The 18027-nt window shown below is 47.0% G+C and overlaps 1 protein-coding gene across 1 annotated transcript in view; it reads right to left on the reverse strand.

Annotated features, from left to right (window-relative positions):
- Positions 1-9178: 9178 nt before the first annotated feature.
- Positions 9179-18027, reverse strand: part of RAB19 (RAB19, member RAS oncogene family) — a 13489-nt gene continuing 4640 nt past the window's right edge. The window contains exon 4 of the mRNA XM_008584751.1: positions 9179-9521. Within this exon, the coding sequence (XP_008582973.1) occupies positions 9253-9521 (269 nt within the window). The 3' untranslated portion in view covers positions 9179-9252. The remainder of the gene's footprint in view (positions 9522-18027) is intronic.

The following is an 18027-nucleotide window of genomic DNA, read 5'->3' on the forward strand; positions in this document are numbered from 1 at the left end:
TATATTACTTTAATTGAAAAATAATCATTGTATATATTTATGGGGTACAATGTGTTTTGATAGATGTATATGCAATATGGAATGATTTTTTTTTTTTTTCGTGACCGGCAACGGATCGCAACCCTCAGTGTCGCGCCCATACCGGACCGGGACCGGCAACGGGATCGCAACCCTCGGTGCTGCACCCGCACCTTGCTCAGCCAGTGAGCGGGAACCGGTCTGTATGTGGGATCCGAACCCTCGGCGGGAGCACCGCCACGCTTCCCAAGCGGCACACTGTAGCAGTGCGCCACCGGGCCGGCCCCACAATATGGAATGATTAAACGAAGCTAATTAACATATCCATTACCTCACTTATTTTTTTGTGGTGAGACGTTTGAAATGTACTCTTAGCTATTTTGAAATATACAATACATTATTATTATCCAGTGTTTTAGTCCCCCTGCTGTGCAGGACATCTCAGAAATTTTTCCTCCTGTGTAACTGAAACTTTGTACCCTTTGACTAACACCTGCCCACTCCCTCCCTGCAGCGCTCTCCCCCTACCCGCCAGCCTGCGGTAAGCACCACTCTACTTCTATTAGTATTCCATATATAAGTAAGATCTTGCAGTATTTGCCTTTCTGTGCCTGGCTTATTTCACTTAGCATAATGTCCTCCACGTTCATCCATGGTTGTAGCAAATGACAGAATTTCCATCTCTCAAGGCTAAACAGTATTCCATTGTGTGTATATATACCATATTTGCTTTATCCATTCATCTGTTGATGGACATAGGTTGATTTCATATCTTGGCTATTATAAATAATGCTGCAATTAACATGGGGGTGCTGGTATCTTTTTTTGGTGGGGGAGAGCGGCTGGCCAGTTATGGGGAACGGAACCCTTGACTTTTATGTTACAAGGCTGCACTCTAACCAATTGAGCTAACTAGCCAGCCCCCTGCAGATATCTCTTCGGCATACTGATTTCAGTTCCTTTAGATATATACCCAGAAGTGGGATTGCTGGATTAAATAGTAGTTATTATTTTCAGTTTTTTGAGGAACCTACATACCACTTTACATAATGGCTGTACTAATTTGCATTCCCACCAATAAAGCACAAGGGTTCCCTTTTCTCTACATCATTGCCAACACTTGTTATCTTTCATCTTTTTGAAGATAGCCATTCTGGGCTGGCCAGTTGGTTATGGTAATGCTCAGTTGGTTAGAGCATTACCACCAAGGTCAAGAGTTTGGATTCCCATACCAGCCAGCTGCAAAAAGAAAAAAGAAAATAGCCATTCTAACAGGTGTGGGGTTTTTTTTTGTTGTTGTTGTTGTTTTTTACAAAAATGTTTTAAAATTGCAAAAGACATCTTGGACCGAGTATTAAATGATGTTAGGGAATCACTGTAAATTTTCTTAGATATGATAATGGGGTGTAGGAGAATGTCCTTATTCTTAGGAAATGCATGCTAAACGTTTTGAGAGTTGAAGTGTGATATCTACTACCTATCCAATATGGGGAAATTTTAACAAATTTTGAATCTAGGTATGTGGTGATGGGCATATATTCAGTTTTCTATTATTTCAACTTTTCTGTTTGAAATTTTTTCATAATAAAAAGTTGGGAGAAAAATATTAGTTTTTCAAGTCTCACTAGGCATCTAGAATAGTCAGGAAGGGAGGAAGCTTTGGGAAACTATGCAGTCCATGGCAGCAGAGGGCATTGAGGAGCTGGGGGACTTCACTGAGGAGCTGGGGGACTTTGAAGAACCTTGTTGGGGCAGGGGTGGAGTGGGGGGCGTGCACATGCTGCATAAAAGCCAGGAAATTAGGAAACCCAAGGATGAAGTGTTATTTAATAGAAAGCCAAGTCAGCATTTTATCATATGTAATGATCAAAGACAATTAATAGTAGCCACCCAGATCCCCAGCTATCCCATCATATGCTCCTTGTGTGAATTTATTAAGGACCTCATATTGAGCCTCCTCATTCCAACAGCTTTGAGAGACAAAGTCGTTCATTGTGGCTGCCCTAACAAAGGGTGCCAGTGACATGCCGCACAGGCCTGCTATGAATGGGACTACAGGATTGACGTATGCTCTAAGGGCACTGAAAGAAAGTGAGCTGAGATGCCAAGTACCATTCAAGCTTTATTAAAGAAAGAAATCTGCTGGGCTGTGCTCAGAGTGGCACAGGGCCCAGGGCTGCCCTGAAAATGGTGGACAGCAACAGGTGTGGGGGTGGTAGAGCTTATATAGTGCACCCAGGGCTGGCTGATACCATCTAGGAGGGTCATTATGCTAATGTGGATCAGGGTGGAGAACCACGTCCTTGTGGAAGCAAAAGGGGATTCTGTTTAAGTCAGGAGGCTTCTCATAAAGGGAAGGAGGAGGGGAGGAGGGGAGGAGGTGGGCAGTGCCGTTTTGTACTTTGGCTTGTCTAAAGTGGCGCTGGTTATGTTGCAGATCTATTAGGCATGTGTTGTAAGGGTGTAGAAATAACTGATGCTATCTTTGCAATTGGCTTCGACTGCTTATATATAACCCCATATAATCTAGTCAGTGAGCAGTACATTTTTTTTTTTTTTTTTTTTTTAAAAGATGACCGGTAAGGGGATCTCAACCCTTGGCTTGGTGTTGTCAGCACCACGCTCAGCCAGTGAGCAAACCGGCCATCCCTATATAGGATCCGAACCCGTAGCCTTGGTGTTATCAGCACCGCACTCTACCGAGTGAGCCACGGGCCGGCCCAACAGTAATTTTTTTTTTTCCTTTTTTTTTTTTTTTTTAAAAGATGACCGGTAAGGGGATCTCAACCCTTGGCTTGGTGTTGTCAGCACCACGCTCAGCCAGTGAGCAAACCGGCCATCCCTATATAGGATCCGAACCCGTGGCCTTGGTGTTATCAGCACCGCACTCTACCGAGTGAGCCACGGGCCGGCCCAAAAGTAATTTTTTTTTTTCCTTTTTGTCTTTTTTCGTGACCAGGATCGCAACCCTTGGTGTCGCGCACACACCGTGCTCAATCAGTGAGCGGATCGGTCTCTATATGGGATCCAAACCCTCGGCGGGAGCGCCGCTGTGCTCCCAAGCACTGTACTCTACCAAGTGCGCCACCGGGCCGGCCCAATGAGCAGTACATTTTTGAAAGTGTTCTTTTTAAGCCATCCCATCCTCAGTTATGCTTGAGCAGGGCTTCTCTTTAGGGGCTATTTTTATTGTTGGCTGTGTTATAGGAGAGTCTAAGATGTGTGTTTGTGATATCAAATGAGATAATCTATCCAAAAGTAAAAGAAAAAATATAAAAGTATGAGAAAAAATCTCCTAGGTTATCTTAACTGTGTTCACTGTCTCCCTTTCCCTTCCACCTTCCTTTTCTCCACTAGATTTCTGCTCTGGGTTCCTGCTCCCCCCTGAGTGTGTGGCTGTGTGTTTCATAGGAACACTTGGTCTTGGTTCTTGCAGGGAATTTCCAAGAATGAATGAGAAGACTGTCCTAACACCTGATTGGGGGGTGCTGGCATTGTTTTCTGTAAAGATGCTCCCAGACAGAAGGAAGCTTCCCCAGCACAGACTCCTGTGGAGCTAGGAGGGTCGAGGCACCCTCCCTGCAGGAGAGAACAAAGGGACGGCCTCGGGAAGACAGGGGCCCTCACTAGGGGTCTTTCTCCTGCAAAGTTGTTTGTCATAACCACTGCTAGGACTTGGTTCCAGTCCTAGGATGGTAACCATAAAATGTCCCCAAGGAAGAAGAGACAAAAGGAATCATTTGCCCATGCAACTACGTATTTTATTCCCTACTGTGTGCAGAGAGAGATTCATTAGGAACAAGACACACAGATCTCATAAGAAAAGGAAGACCTTTAACAAGACTCTTCAGTAGAGCCAATTCACGTGGCCTCAGAAAACTTATTTTTTTCATCCCTTATTTCTTATTGAGAAGTGTCCATGGAGGGCTCCTGAGTGCTGTGGGCACAGTCGTAGACAAGGTACATAGACAGGCAGTCTCAATGCTCCGTCGTCAAGTGCCATGACAAACATGAGCCAAGGGCATGTGAAAAGATGATGTGGGAGACCTGCCCAGCTGGGGAGGGTCTGGGAAGATTTCCGGGGGTCAGAATATGCTGGGCGAGTGCTAACAGTGAGCTGGAGTTAGTCAGGTGGACAGCCAGGACAAGGGCACTGGCGAAGCTGGTGAGGACAGAGAGCGGGTGAGCCGGGAAGCTGGGGGAACGTTGGTTATGCTCAGAAGGCAAGAACGCAGGGGGAGAGGAGGATCAGATGTGACCCTGAGGAGTCTGGAGTGGGTTCCCGGGACTCTGGAGAGCCACAGGAGGGATTTAATCAGGGATTTAATATGATCAGCCTCTTTTGTTTGGAGGATTCTCTGCTGGTGGAGAATTGATCAGAAGGGGCAAGGCCTCTGGTTAGGAGACTGTGGCAGAAATGCAGATGAGAGATGCTGACGATTGGAACTAAGGCAGTGGCCTTGGGAGTGGTGAACGCTGGGAGGATTTGAGAGATACTTAGTTAGAATTGAAAAGACTTGCTAACTGTCTGGCTAGGCTAAGGGCTGGAATCCTCACAGTGCCAACTGTCTAGCTCTTAATCCTGTTCGTGACACCAATTGTAAAGCTAGGCTAGGTGACCACGCCAGTTGTTGGACTCTTTCACCTGCCGGTAATCCTGCACCAACTGGGCCAACTGCCGAGCTAGGGCTGGGTCTCGAGCTCCCAGACCCCTCAAGCCCATTCACAGACTGGGTCACAAACCCTTCATACGCCAGGCTGGGTCACCAGACCCCACACACGCCAGCCTGGGTCACCAGACCCCTTCACACAGATCTATGAACTAGGTAACCGGCCAAAAGGTCCTTGGAGCCGTAGGTTGGAAAGCATGGCTGTGCCGGGCGGATGCCCGCGGCTGACGCCCACTCGCCTGCTTCACTAAAACTCTCTCTCTCTCTCCCTCTCCCCCCCCCCAAGAACACAAGAATAGCAACAAAACTAAAAAGATACATTGGCACACATATGCACTAACTACACACACACACACACACACACACACACACACACACACACGCAATTTGCTTACAAAGGATGCTGAACCACACCCAACTGGACCCAAGGCGAGGGCCCTGACCAAACTATTCTATTTTCCCAACGGTAACCGATCAGATGTAAAAAGTGGTAATAGGAGCAAAGGCAGGTAGTGGGATTTCAACGGAGACTGCTGAGTGGATGGTGATATATTTGACTAAGGATAGAACCAGGAGGCATGATGGCGGTGAGAGGAGGGATGAGTGATGGGGCCACCTGAGCCTGGAGCTCAACAGGGAGAGAACTGGGCTGTGTGTGGAAACTTGGGAGTCGTCAGCATCCAGATGGTCACTGAGGCGGAGGGAATGTTTGTGAGAACCCCTGGGGAAAGTGGGTGGGATGGGAAGGTGGCCAGAGAGTTGTGAGGAGCACAGGGCAGCTGGTACACCGGCTAGTGCGCTAGCTGCAGGACGGGCGCGGGGAGGAGCTGCAGGGGAGGCGGGCACGGGGCGGGAGCACAGCCGAGGCAAGCGGGGAAGTCAAGGAAGAATCACTTCGAGATGGAGGCAACAGTCAGCAATGCCAAATGCTGTCCATAGACGGGTAAAGACTAAAAGGTAAAACACTGGATTTCCAGGAGGTTGGAGATTTTGTTGAGAAGAATTTTAGAGGAAAAAGAAAACCAGTTTGTAGTGGGTTAGGAAGAAACTGAATTGAGGAACAGAAAGTCTAGAACAGTCTTCCAAGAGGTTTGGTGTAGCGGGGAGGAGAGAGAGGATGTAGTTAGGGGGGACTGTGGCATCCAGGGAGGGTGTTTTTGTTGTTTTGTTTTTAAAAGGGGAGAAATGTAAGAATATTTAAATGGCATAAGGTAGGAGTCTCTAAAGAGGGAGAGTTTTTGAAGATTACATCTTGGTCAATGGGTTTGTCAAGAAATGTAGGAAGATGTTCTGTGCTGAAGTTTTCTTTTTCGTTTTTTTTTTTTTTTTTTTAAAGATGACTGGTAAGGGGATCCTAACCCTTGACTTGGTGTTGTCAGCACCACGCTCTCCCAAGTGAGCTAACCGGCCATCCCTATATAGTATCCGAACCCGTGGCCTTGGTGTCATTAGCACCACACTCTCCCAAGTGAGCCACGGGCCGGCCCCTGTATTAGTCCGTTTTCTGTTGTTGATAACAAAATACCTGAAACTGGATAATTTATAAGAAAACAGAACTTATTTTCTACAGTTTTGGAGGCTGGTGAGTCCAAGGTGCAGGGGGCACATCTGGTGAGGGCTTCTTCCTGGTGGGAACTCGGTAGAGTCCCGTGGTGACAAAGGGCCACGTAACCAGGGCCAGGTGAGAGCGCTCACTTAACGTGCTCACTCGCTCTCCTTATAACGTCACCAGTTCACACTCATGATATCCCATTAATCCACGAACCTGTGACTGGATTAATCCATTCATGAGTGCAGGGCCCTCACCATCCAGTCACCACCTTTCAACACGGCCACATTGAGAATCAATCTTCCACCGAGCTCTGGAGGGACAAACATTCACCCATATCACCCCCTTCCCTTGTGTCTGATGAATAATCGTGACGACAGTGATTTCATATTGACTTTGCATACTTTTATACTGTCGAAGCATTTCCACAGCCTTTCCCTCTCTTGCTCCTCACAGGAGTTCAGTCGGGCCCCTGTGTCTTACACACAAGCCAACTGAGTTCAGAGAGGCCTGCGGCTTGCCCCAGGACACAGTGCTCAGCAGCAGAGGTCTCACACCCAGCGTCACTGTCACCGCCTTCCATGGGCTGCAGCTGCCCAGGGAGCCCATAATGGAGCTGCTGGGACCCGTGGCATGTGGACTGAAGAAACAGGTGAGGTGGCCAACTGTATGCACCTGAGCGTAGGGGGCCTCTGTACTGGCGAGAGACTTAGGCAGCCGGTCTTTTTACTGGAAGTTCACGGGTGGAGATAATTTGGTGTTGTGAGGAAGTACCAGTAGATAATGCTGAGGTAACTCACAGAACTTTAACGCAAATTCCTAAGTTTAGCTCAGAAGCGAAGGTTTGGCAGCTTGTCTCAAAGAGCTTCCCCTGGGCTAGCAGGTCGGCTCAGTTGGTAGAGCGTGGTGCTGATAACACCAAGGTCAAGGGCTCGGATCCCTGTGCCAGCCAGCTGCCAGGGGGGTGGGGAATACCTGTAGATATGAAAGCAGTCTCCCAGTGGGAATGTCCCACACTGAAAGGACAGCCATCCAACTGGGTGATTCCAGGGGTTCCCGTAAGACTGCCTTCTCCCCAGGTACCTTTCTCTTCCGGTGGGCTGAAGTCCTAAGGCTAGAGCTTAATCTCTTTAGGTTTGTGTCTCTGATTCCCATTCAAAGACCAATGCCTCAGGGAAGACTAGTACTCCAGGCTGTCACTGACCTATGGTTTCAGGTCTCCTCCTGGGGTGGAGGAGAAGCAGGACAGATGGGGAGGCTGCTCCCCATAACGAGAGAGGTTGGTCACCAAAGGGAAGCTCGGTGGGCCATTCGCTCTGGTCAGTGTCTGGTCCTGACCTGGCATCCTGGGATGGGGACACACACCAAATACACTGGTTGATGTACTCCTTAGTAATAAAGCTAATCAATGAGGAATGAAGATTCTTGCAAGACAAGACGTTTCTAAAATGGATCTTAAATGAGCAAAACGAAAAGCGCTTCCTGCTGTGGGAGGCCACACTGGGAGGAGACCCCTGTCCCCGCAGCTCTCCAGCGCTGCCCTTCCTCTCCAGGGGTGCTTTGGTTGTGGATGGATCCTGAAGTCAGAATTCAGATTTTGGCTCCTACCTAAGGACTCCTTAGGGACCACGTGATGTCTCTGGGAACCAAGGGAAAACCAGCCCGACAGAGGGCAGAAGGGAGGCAGCCTTAAAGGCGGACTTCCTCTCTGGGCCGCGTTTGGCGGGGGGGGGGTGTGGTGCCCTGAAATACCAGCCTGGGAGGCCGAGATTGGAGCAGGGAAAAGGGGTGACCAAGAGCGACTGTGGGGTGACAGGACAGCCAGAAGTCCCAGGGTGTCAGGGGGGAGCAGAGCAGCAGAAAGCAGTCAGGGGGCATCTCTTCTCCACTGCAGCCAGCACAGAAGGGGATTATTCATCCCCCACAGGCCTCCTGACTGCTAGATGAAGCTCAGGAAATGATGGCTGCAGCCATTAGCAGTGTTCCCCTTCCTGAAGTCTCTGTCAGGTGAACGTCCTCTGCCCCTGTGGGCTCAGACACCATGGCCAAGAGGCGCTCCCTCCATGTGTCCTGCTACCTGCCCTGAAGTCCCTTGACGCAGTCCCCAAGATGAGGAGCTCCTGGCATCTGCTGACCATGACTTCCTAGCCTCCTCCTATGTTTTCAGTTCTGAAAGTTGGGGCTACTTTGCCCCAGCAGGCACCAGCTGGCCTCTGGCCACATCTCAGTGGAAGGGCAATATAGTATTGGTTTGATACTCATCTATAAGCCTTTTTTTTTTTCTTCTTTGCAGCTGGCTGGTAAGGGGTTCTGAATCCTTGATCTTGGTGTTACCAGCTCTGTGCTCTCCCAAGTGAGCTAACTGGCCAGCTTATTTAATTTCAATTTGAAAACGATAGCAGATAATGTGGTGTTTTAGAAAGAAAAAGCAGGCATCTCCCACATCCCAGAGGGTGATCAGATCAGCCCAACTAGGATAAAGTGAGCTCCAGTCCCATCCTAACCATTTGGCAAAACGGTATTTCTGGTGTTTATATCAAAAGGCTTTGCTCCCCAAACTGAAGCCCTGAGGTTTGAATATCAGGAAACAAAATAATAGCCTTCTAGTCTCTCATCCTCCCTACCTGGGCTGTTTCAAACTGCTCCAGAATGTTCCAAACATCCTCTTCCCTCTCTTGATGTTCCTCTTCCCTTCTTTCCTTCACTACCCTCCTCCTCAAGCTAGAAGCAACATTCAGTAGAAAGGAGTTGACGCATGGGGGACAGAATAAGGAGAGAAAGGAGAAAAGGAGCATGCCACGTCCTCCTGCCCCCATGCCTGGGTCCTGGTTTCACCAGGAATCGAGGAAAACAGTGGTGTGGCCCTTCCTCAGAGTCAGGGCTGTGGTTTGCGGTGTGTATCCAAGCAAGAGCAGCAAGTCTGCACTAGGGTCTCAAATACCACTCAGGCATCATCAGCCACCTTTGGTTTCAGAGACAGCCTTTTGGTGGGCACGACTGGCCTTGCGAGCAGATTCAGCAACTGCAGGGCGTCTTCTCACCTGGCCCCGGGGCCACCAGAATGGGGCTGGAATCCAGGGACAGGCCGCTCAGGGCGCCGTCCCCATACAGGTGCAGGCTGTTGCGGGCCATCAGCTCCCTGGCCATCAGCACAAAGACCTCGTCGATGTTCCTGGATTCCTTGGCAGATGTCTCCAAAACCGCCAGGAGGCCGTATTTCTCAGCCAGAGTGCAGGCGTCCTCAAACAGGACATGCCGCTTTTCCCACATGTCAGATTTGTTTCCTGGAAGTGGAAGATAAACACATATTCCATTGAGGAGCCGATTCTGGGTTTTTCAAAATGAGCTTTAAAAAGAACACTCTAGTTGAGCAACGGGCATGTGTGCATTCGTTCACAAATAGTAACTGACGGCAAATTTACCAAAAATGAAAGCACTGATGAATAGAAACAGAGCCGCACCCTTCATTTACTGTTGTGTAAGGGCTTGGAGCAGTGCACGCACGAGGCGGGCGTGTGTGTCTGTGATGGGCTGGCAGCCCTGGTATCCCTCCCTTCCACGTCTGACAAGTGCAGACTGTGACAGTCTCTCTCGGCCTTTCTTCTGCTTCCTTCAAGTCTTGCTCCTCTTTTCCCCTCAAACTACGAAGTGTTGGACACTGTGAGATGGGGGCCCCCATCCAACAATCCATTGTTGGATTATGGAGGCATAATGAAGTTTCTTTTTTTTTTTAAGCTATAATTTGCACACAATAAAACACACAGACTTTAAGTATAAAGTTCAATGAGTTTTGACAAATGAATACACTTCTGTGACCACCCCTCTTACTTTATAGAACATTTCCAGTTACCCCAGAAAGTTCGACGAGGGGTTTTGCAGGCGTGGCCTGGGATTGATGGCAGGAGAAGGTCTCTGTCCCTTCTGCTCTCCATATCAGTCCCTGCAATCATCAAGTCATTTGACTTTGATTTCTCTGAGGCAGGAATTTCAAGGAAAAATTACTTTCCCACAGGATTTGTTCTACCAGACATCAAGATTTATTACAAAACTGCAGCAACGAAGACAAGCTAGACCAGTGTTTCTCAACCTTTTTTTTATTAGGGTCCTCATAGGAGCCTTTTTAGACATTTTTCACCCTAGTTATTCCTTCTATCATGAAAAAATTTTAAACTTTTTATTTTGAAACAATTATAGATACACAGGAAGTTGATACACACAACGCGCACACACACACACACACACACACACACACACAGGTCCCGTGTACCATCTTGCATAACTATAGCACAATACCAATACCAGGAAATTAACATTGGTACAATCCACAGACTATTCACATTTATTGTCATGAAATGAAAGCGTGTCACATGCAGTCATTTGTGTGTGTGTGTATAATTTTTTTTTTTTTGGCCACTGGCCAGTACAGGGATAGAACCCTTGACCTTGGTGTTATCAGCACCATGCTGTAACCAACCAAGCTAACCAGCCAGCCCTGTGTGTGTATAATTGTACGCAATTTTATCACATGTGTAGATTGCTATAACCACCACCACAGTCAACATACAGAGCAGTTCCTTCAACACAAAGAACACCGTCGTGCGGTTCCTTCATAACCCCTCACCTCCCTAACCCCCAGCCCCTGGTAACTAATCTCTTTCATGAGTGTTGCAGGAATGCAATCATACAATATGTAGCCTTTTGAGACTGGCTTTTTTCATTTAATCTAACTTCCCTGAGATTCATCCAAGTTGTTGTACGTGTATCAGCGGCTCATTTTCAGTGTCTCAGCAGTAGTTTTTGCTGCTGAGTAGTTTCCATGATGTGGACGTACCACAGTTTGTTTAACCATCCAGCACCTGAAGGACACTGGGTTGATTCTAGTTTTTGGCTATTACAATTAGGGCTGCTATGAACATTTGTGTACAGGTCCTATGAAAATTTAATAGCACAGATCTACCATATCTGGCCCTTTGGAGGGCCACAAACCATTGTAATATTTTTCCACTCCTCAAGAAAATGCATGAAATAGATCAATGGAATAGAATAAAAAGCTCAGAAACAAAATTATGAATATGTGTACACTTTACAGAAAGATGGCATCACAGAGCAGCGGAAAAGATTGCCTTTTTAGTAAATAGTACTGGGACAATTGGATCTTTTTTTTTGGCAGCTGGCTGGTACAGGGATCAAATTCTGGACCTTGGTGTTATCAGCACCACCCTCTAACCAACTGTGCTAACTGGCCAACCCCTTATATGAAAAATTATGAATTTTTGACCCATACCTCTCACCACACACCAAAATCAATTCCAGGTAGATTGCCAATGTAAATGTAAAAGGTGTCATAATAATAGCTATAAGTATTTATAAATAAAGCTTGAATAGATAATATAAAATCTTGATAACTTTAGAGAAATATTTCCTAAATAGGACCCAGAAAATAATCATCATTAAGGAAAAAGTTTGCTGGGTTGAAATATATTAAAATTAACAATGTCTATTCATCAAAATACACCATCAAGAAAGGAAAAATGTCATCAACAGAGCAGATGGTGTTTGCAACACATATTATTGACCAAGAGTTGAGATCTCCTTAAAGAGAACCTAATGCAGAGGGTAAAAATGACAGACAGCCCAGCTGCCACCCCCAGATCCACCACCACGCTGGCTGGCATAGCACCCTAGCTGCACAGCCATCCATGCCTGCAGGATGCAAGATTCCATTCATCTGTCAGGCAACTTTGGCTCCAGAGCACCCTATTGCCTGAAAGGAACTTTTTAGAACTATGCACAGCCTGAGACTCTTCCTTCCTGCCCAATCCTCCTTCCTCCCTTCTCTCCTTTCTGAGGCAGGTCTACATCTCAGAGAGGACTCTCCTGCCTTCTGCTGCTTCCCCTCTATCCCTCACAGCCATTTTCCCAATAAGTCTCTTGCATGTCTGTCTCATCCTGTCCTGACATCTGCTTCCTGGAGGACCTGAACTGACACTGACTCATTTCCAGAAGACATAAGCTACTCCTAGTGATAAGAAAAAGACAAACAACGAACAGAAAAATGGGTGTGAGACTTGAAAAGCACCTCACAACAGAGGATATCCAAATAGCTAACACACGTATGAAAAGGTGCTCGACCTCAAGGATAAACAGGGAAATGCAAATGAAAACCACTAGTGCTATCATGACACACATCAGGATGGATGAAATTAAAAGGACGGATAATATCAAGTGTTGGTGAGGATGTAGAACAGATGGAGCTCACACACACTGCTGGTGGGAACACAGAGCAGAACAAACACTTTGGCAAGTGGCTTGAGATCATCTGGAGCTGCATGGCCATGCAATTCTGCTCCCGGGTATTACCCAATAGACATGCTTGCTAATGGGCATCACTAAACATATACCAGAATGTTCAGAGCAGCAATTTTCCTAATTGCTCCAAACTAGAAACAACTCAAATGCCCATCACCAACAGAACATGCAAATGAATATTATACAAATTGAGAATACAGGAATAAACAAACCAAAGTATTTCTCTCTCTCTCTTTTTTTTTTTTTGAAAAAAGATGATTAGTAAGGGGATCTTAACCCTTGACTTGGTGGTGTCAGCACCACGCTCTCCCAACTAGCCACGGGCCGGCCCTAAAGTGTTTTTCTCTTACTAAGCAACAATCAACACAGAAGACTTCTCTAACCACATGTGTGTGGGTTTCTCCGCACACACCAAGAAGTTCTGCATCAGACACCAGCTGGTTCAATTCTGTTCAATTCTAACACTATCCACCTGGAGACAGAGTCAGATCCCAGAGGTTGAGGGCTCAGTCCCACAAGACTGCCCCCACTCCACATGCCAATTGCAAGCCCCCGGTTGTTTTACCTGTGCTTCTGACTGACCTGCTTCCCACAACCCCCTCTTCGGGTTCAATTAATTTGCTACAGTGGCTCACAGAACTCAGGGAACACTTGTGTTTACTGGTTTATTATAAAGAATACAGGTGAAGAGAGGCATCGGGCGAGGTGTGGGTGAAGGGGCACGGAGCCTTCCCAGGAGCATTACTCTCCAGGAACCTCCTCATGTGCAGCTATCGGGAAGCTCTCCAAACCCTGTCCTTTTTTTTTTTTTTTTTTTAACAGCTGGCCAGTATGGGGATCTGAACCTGCGACCTTGCTGTTATCAACAACAGACTCTCACCAGCTGAGCTAACCGGCCAGCCTTCCTTTTGGGTTTTAATGGAAACTTCACCATGGAGGCATGATTGAAGCATGGACAACTGTGTAGAAATGTAAGTGCACAAAAGGGGTGTAATCTAACACTAATAAACTGAGTGGGAAACCCAGCAAGGCCTGTTTATTCAGATTCCTCTCGTCCTCTCTGTGCAGCGTTCCTTCCTCCTGAGCATGGGGCAGGGCCCTCCTGAGATGGGGGCCTTACGATCTACAATCAGACAAGTAGGCCAGAGAGTTTCTATATGTTCAGCTCCAAGACAGACAGGTGGGGGAAGATCAGAGTCCAGGCTCGGGGAGCCAGGAACTCTGGACAAAAACCAATATGTATACGAGTATATCATAATGTCACACAAGTTATGCAAAAGAATAAATTACAGCTACATGCAATAATACAGATGAAACTCATGAACTTAATATTGAGGGAAAGAAACAGACAAAAAAGACATTCTGTATGATTCCATTTATATAAAGTTCAAAAACAATAGCAAAACAGAACCACAGTGCTTAGGGATGTGGGCTTAGGCAGTAAGATGATAAAAAGCAGGGGAGTGGCTGCCTTAAAAGTCCTGTCGTGCTTACCTTTGGGAGAAAGAGGGGGTAACTGAGAGGGCCCGAAGTGCGCGGGCGGGGGGTGGGGGGACTGACGACACTCTCTTTCTTGACCTGGTAGTGTTTGCCCAGGTGCTCCTTTTGTGATAAATCAATGTGTACTTTCCTTTATAGTGTTACTTTGTCCTAATGAAAACCATAAAAAAAAAAAAAAAAATTTCCCACAGTCACAGTCTCCACCCTGCTCAGTGACAAAGCTGGACTTAGTTCATAATTATCCGTAAAGGAGGTTAAGTCCAAGAATGTTTTCAGGGGATGATACCACATTCTGGTATGTGGTAGCCTGAAAAATGGCCACCAAAGATGTCAGATTCTAATCCCTGACAACTGTAAAGGCTAAAAGGGTCTTTGCAGATGTGATTAAGTTAAGGATCTTGAGATGGGGAGATTTTTCTGGATTAGCTGGGTGGGCCCTAAATGCAATCATATGTGTCTTTCTAAGAGGGAGTTTTGACCCCACACATGGAGGAGAAAGTGACGAGGAGACCGGGGCAGACACCAGAGTGATGTGGCTGTAGCCAGCAGATGCTGACAGCCCCACAGAAGCCAGAAGTGGCAAGGGACAGATTCTCCCCCAGAGCCTCCAGAGGGAGCATGGCCCTGCTGACGACTTGATTTCAGCCCAGTGATAGTGATTTCAGACCTGTGGACTCCAGAATGGTGAGAGAACAAATTTCTGTTGTTTTAAACCCCCTGGCCTGTGGTCATTAGTTACAGCAGCCGTAGGAAACTCACATAGGTAAGAACCTTCAAGAGAACTATTTGCGTATGTGTAACTACTGCGGTTTAAGGTGAGGCCCTAGCTTTGCTTCTAGAAGAAAGGTATGAGAGCCCTTTGTGGAGGAAAGGAGATGGTGGGGTTGGGGACATACAGCCCCTGCCCACGGAAGGGCTTCTTCATCTTATTAGGGAGGCCAGAGAGATATGCAGAAGATTAAATAGCTATGTAAGAATTTACCGATCCCCGACAGGCCACCAAACAATCTATGCTAAGAACCAGGTGAACGGTACAAGTTGCTAATAGCTCAGGTGTACATCCCTTATCAGCCATTCCCACATCCCAAAAACTGAAACCCCTAACTTTTTGTTAATTCATTTGACAGTAAAATCTGAACTAAACTGGCCATTTGAAGTTTTTATTCAACCTGCTTTGTATGACTATTAATATGTCTGACTGCATAAATATGTATATATTTGGTCATGGGGTATCGGCCCAGACCCCGCTGAGCATGCTACACAACACAGAGGCACCTTTCTAAAATCCGACCAATTCTCAACTCCAAAATATTTGGCCCCAGCAGGCTTAGCTTGTGAACCTGCAAATATAACAGAAATTTAAGTGGAAGGTTTGGCTGAGATCCTAAGGAGATATCAGAGGCTGAAAAAGGTTATGAGACAGAACATCCAGTATAACCTACAAAAAGAAGTGGGCTCCTAAGCCCGTTCCTCTGATAGAGGGTGTAAAAGAATCAAGAGGTCAGAAATGAAGCCAGCCACCCCCAGGGAGAAAGCAGAGCTCAGTCATCAAGTGCCCAGTCAGCTGTGCCGGGAGTTTGTGTGTTCTCTTGAGGGCAGTGGGGGCCCACGAGGATTTTAAACAGGGACATTAGGACATGACCGAGGAGCTGGGCTTCTGTGAGTGCCTGGAGGAGTCAGTGCACAATAATCTCTTTGACCACTGGAGATATTCGTGTGATGAAGTGGCTGCGAGGGGCCAGGGGCGAAATTTTGAGAGAGAAAGAGACACTTGTACGAAGAAATGTAGAGACAGAATGGGGAAGATTTAGTGACAGGAGCAGGGACACTTCCTTGAGGGAACAACACATTGGGCTTTTCTGGATTCAGGCGGGAGGCCCCTGACAGTGAAGGGGAAGCCAGCAGGAGAGGCTGTGGGCGCTGGAGAGAGGGTGTTGCCTTCCAAAGATGGTGCAGAGGAAGGCCCCGAGAAGGAACGGCCTCCAGTGTTTCCTGGGGACGCACATGAATTTAACAGAAAGATGGATCCAGTCCACCTTCTGGGGAAACCTGAAGCGGTGAGACCTGCTTCATTCCCTCAATGAGATGCGTGTTCTTCACACCTATCCACTTTCTCTAGGAGCTACAGTTGCTGGGGTTTCCTGCCACCCCTGGAGGTCCCACGATGTCCCTACGCGTCTACTCAGCTCTTCAGGCCTCTGAGCCCCTTTGTCTACCAGGCAGAGTTCTCTCATCTGTGCCCTACTAGGAAACAACAGCTTCCTTTATTGACTTCTTAGCACCATGCTAATGCCTTATATATGTTAACCCTTTCAACTCAACAAAACCTTTAAAGCAGGTACTATAATACTAGCTTTATAGACGAGGAAGCAGAAATTTAGAGAGTGAGCAATGAGCCTGGGCCATGCTTTACCACGAAAAGATGGAATGGGGCAATTGGGTTCCCTTCCTGAGGAATGTGAGCCGGCTAACACTGAGAGAATGAGGGGCGCTGAGCAGGAGCAGGCGTGGATGATGCTTGGAGGGAATCCACGAAGGACTGTTCACGTGAGAGAGTGTGGCAGGCCCAAGTTGCCCTGCACATAAGACACAGCTCTGAGTTAGAGAACAAAGATGCACAGGAGAGGGCAAGAAGGAGGGGTAGCAGTGCCAGGAGGGCGGGCCCAGAGCCTGGCCCTCAGCCCAGGCCTGAGATGAGGGTCCTCAAGCTCTTGCTTGTCGGTGACCTGCCTCTACTATGGTTCCTGCTCTGGCTTGGGCTTGATTGCTTGGCTTTTCTGAGGTCCCATGGACTTGCACTTTTACCATAAAGCCTCTTTTATTTGAGGAACATAGATGAGTTAGTTCCTTCAAACTAATGAACCTTCTAGAAACAAATCCTGTCTTTTATTAAGTACTTACTATGTTCCAGGCACTGCTAAGCACTTTATATTACGCTATCTCATTAAACATTTTTACACATGAGAAAACAGGCTCAGAGGGGAACTCACCAAGAACTAGGACATGTTTGGCGATGCCTTAATTACCCATTGGACTTGGTATGTTTAGCTTTTTCTCAGTCCCATTGCTGTCTAGATCGGTGCTTTGCAAACTTTGATTTGCATATGAATTGCTCTAGGATCCTGTTAATAAGAAGATTCTGATTCAGCAAGTCTGGGATGGGGCCTCAGATCTCGCACTTTTAACAAATTCCAAAGTGATGCTAATACTGCTGGACCACAGTATTAAGAGTCTAAATAAAACAACTTGCCAAAATTAAGCAGCCACTCAGTACACAGTAGCATACTTAGGGAGGAAAAGCCAGCCCTGCTCGCAAAGCAAAAACTATAGAGAAGTGACAGAAACATGCTTTTCTGAATGTACAATAAGAGTGCTCACATTTCAAGCTGTTAGTTTATTCTGTGTGGTTGAAGTTTCTGTTAATATTGATGTTGGTTTGTCAAGATTCACTGAGGATCTTAAAGGGTGTAAGTAGTCAGTCTCTTAAAGGGGAAGTCAGTCACATTCACCTGAATGGCTCCTGGGGATCTGGAGCCACCTGACTCTTAACCTCAGACTCCAGCAGCCCTTCCTGCATGGTCTACACAGCCCGAGTGTGTGTGTAGAATCAGCTGGGTACTCCTTCTATGCAGCTGTCTGCACCCCTCCCAGACCTCTCAAATGAGAATCTCTAGGGGGTGGCCTTTGAAACCTATATATATATATATATTTTTTTAAAAGATGACCGGTAAGGGGATCTTAACCCTTGACTTGGTGTTGTCAGCACCACACTCAGCCAGTGAGCGAACCGGCCATCCCTATATGGGATCCGAACCCGGGGCCTTGGTGCCATCAGCACCGCACTCTCCCGAGTGAGCCACTGGGCCGGCCCTACAGCAAATTTAATTTAAACCTCATTTGGCTTTATTGTGATTCTACAGTCGGGAAACACTTCATACTATAAAATAGAATAAGTGTTCCAATGAACCAAGCAGAGGCGGT

Source organism: Galeopterus variegatus, unplaced genomic scaffold (assembly GCF_000696425.1).
Source record: "Galeopterus variegatus unplaced genomic scaffold, G_variegatus-3.0.2 Scaffold3364, whole genome shotgun sequence".
NCBI lineage: Eukaryota > Metazoa > Chordata > Mammalia > Dermoptera > Cynocephalidae > Galeopterus > Galeopterus variegatus.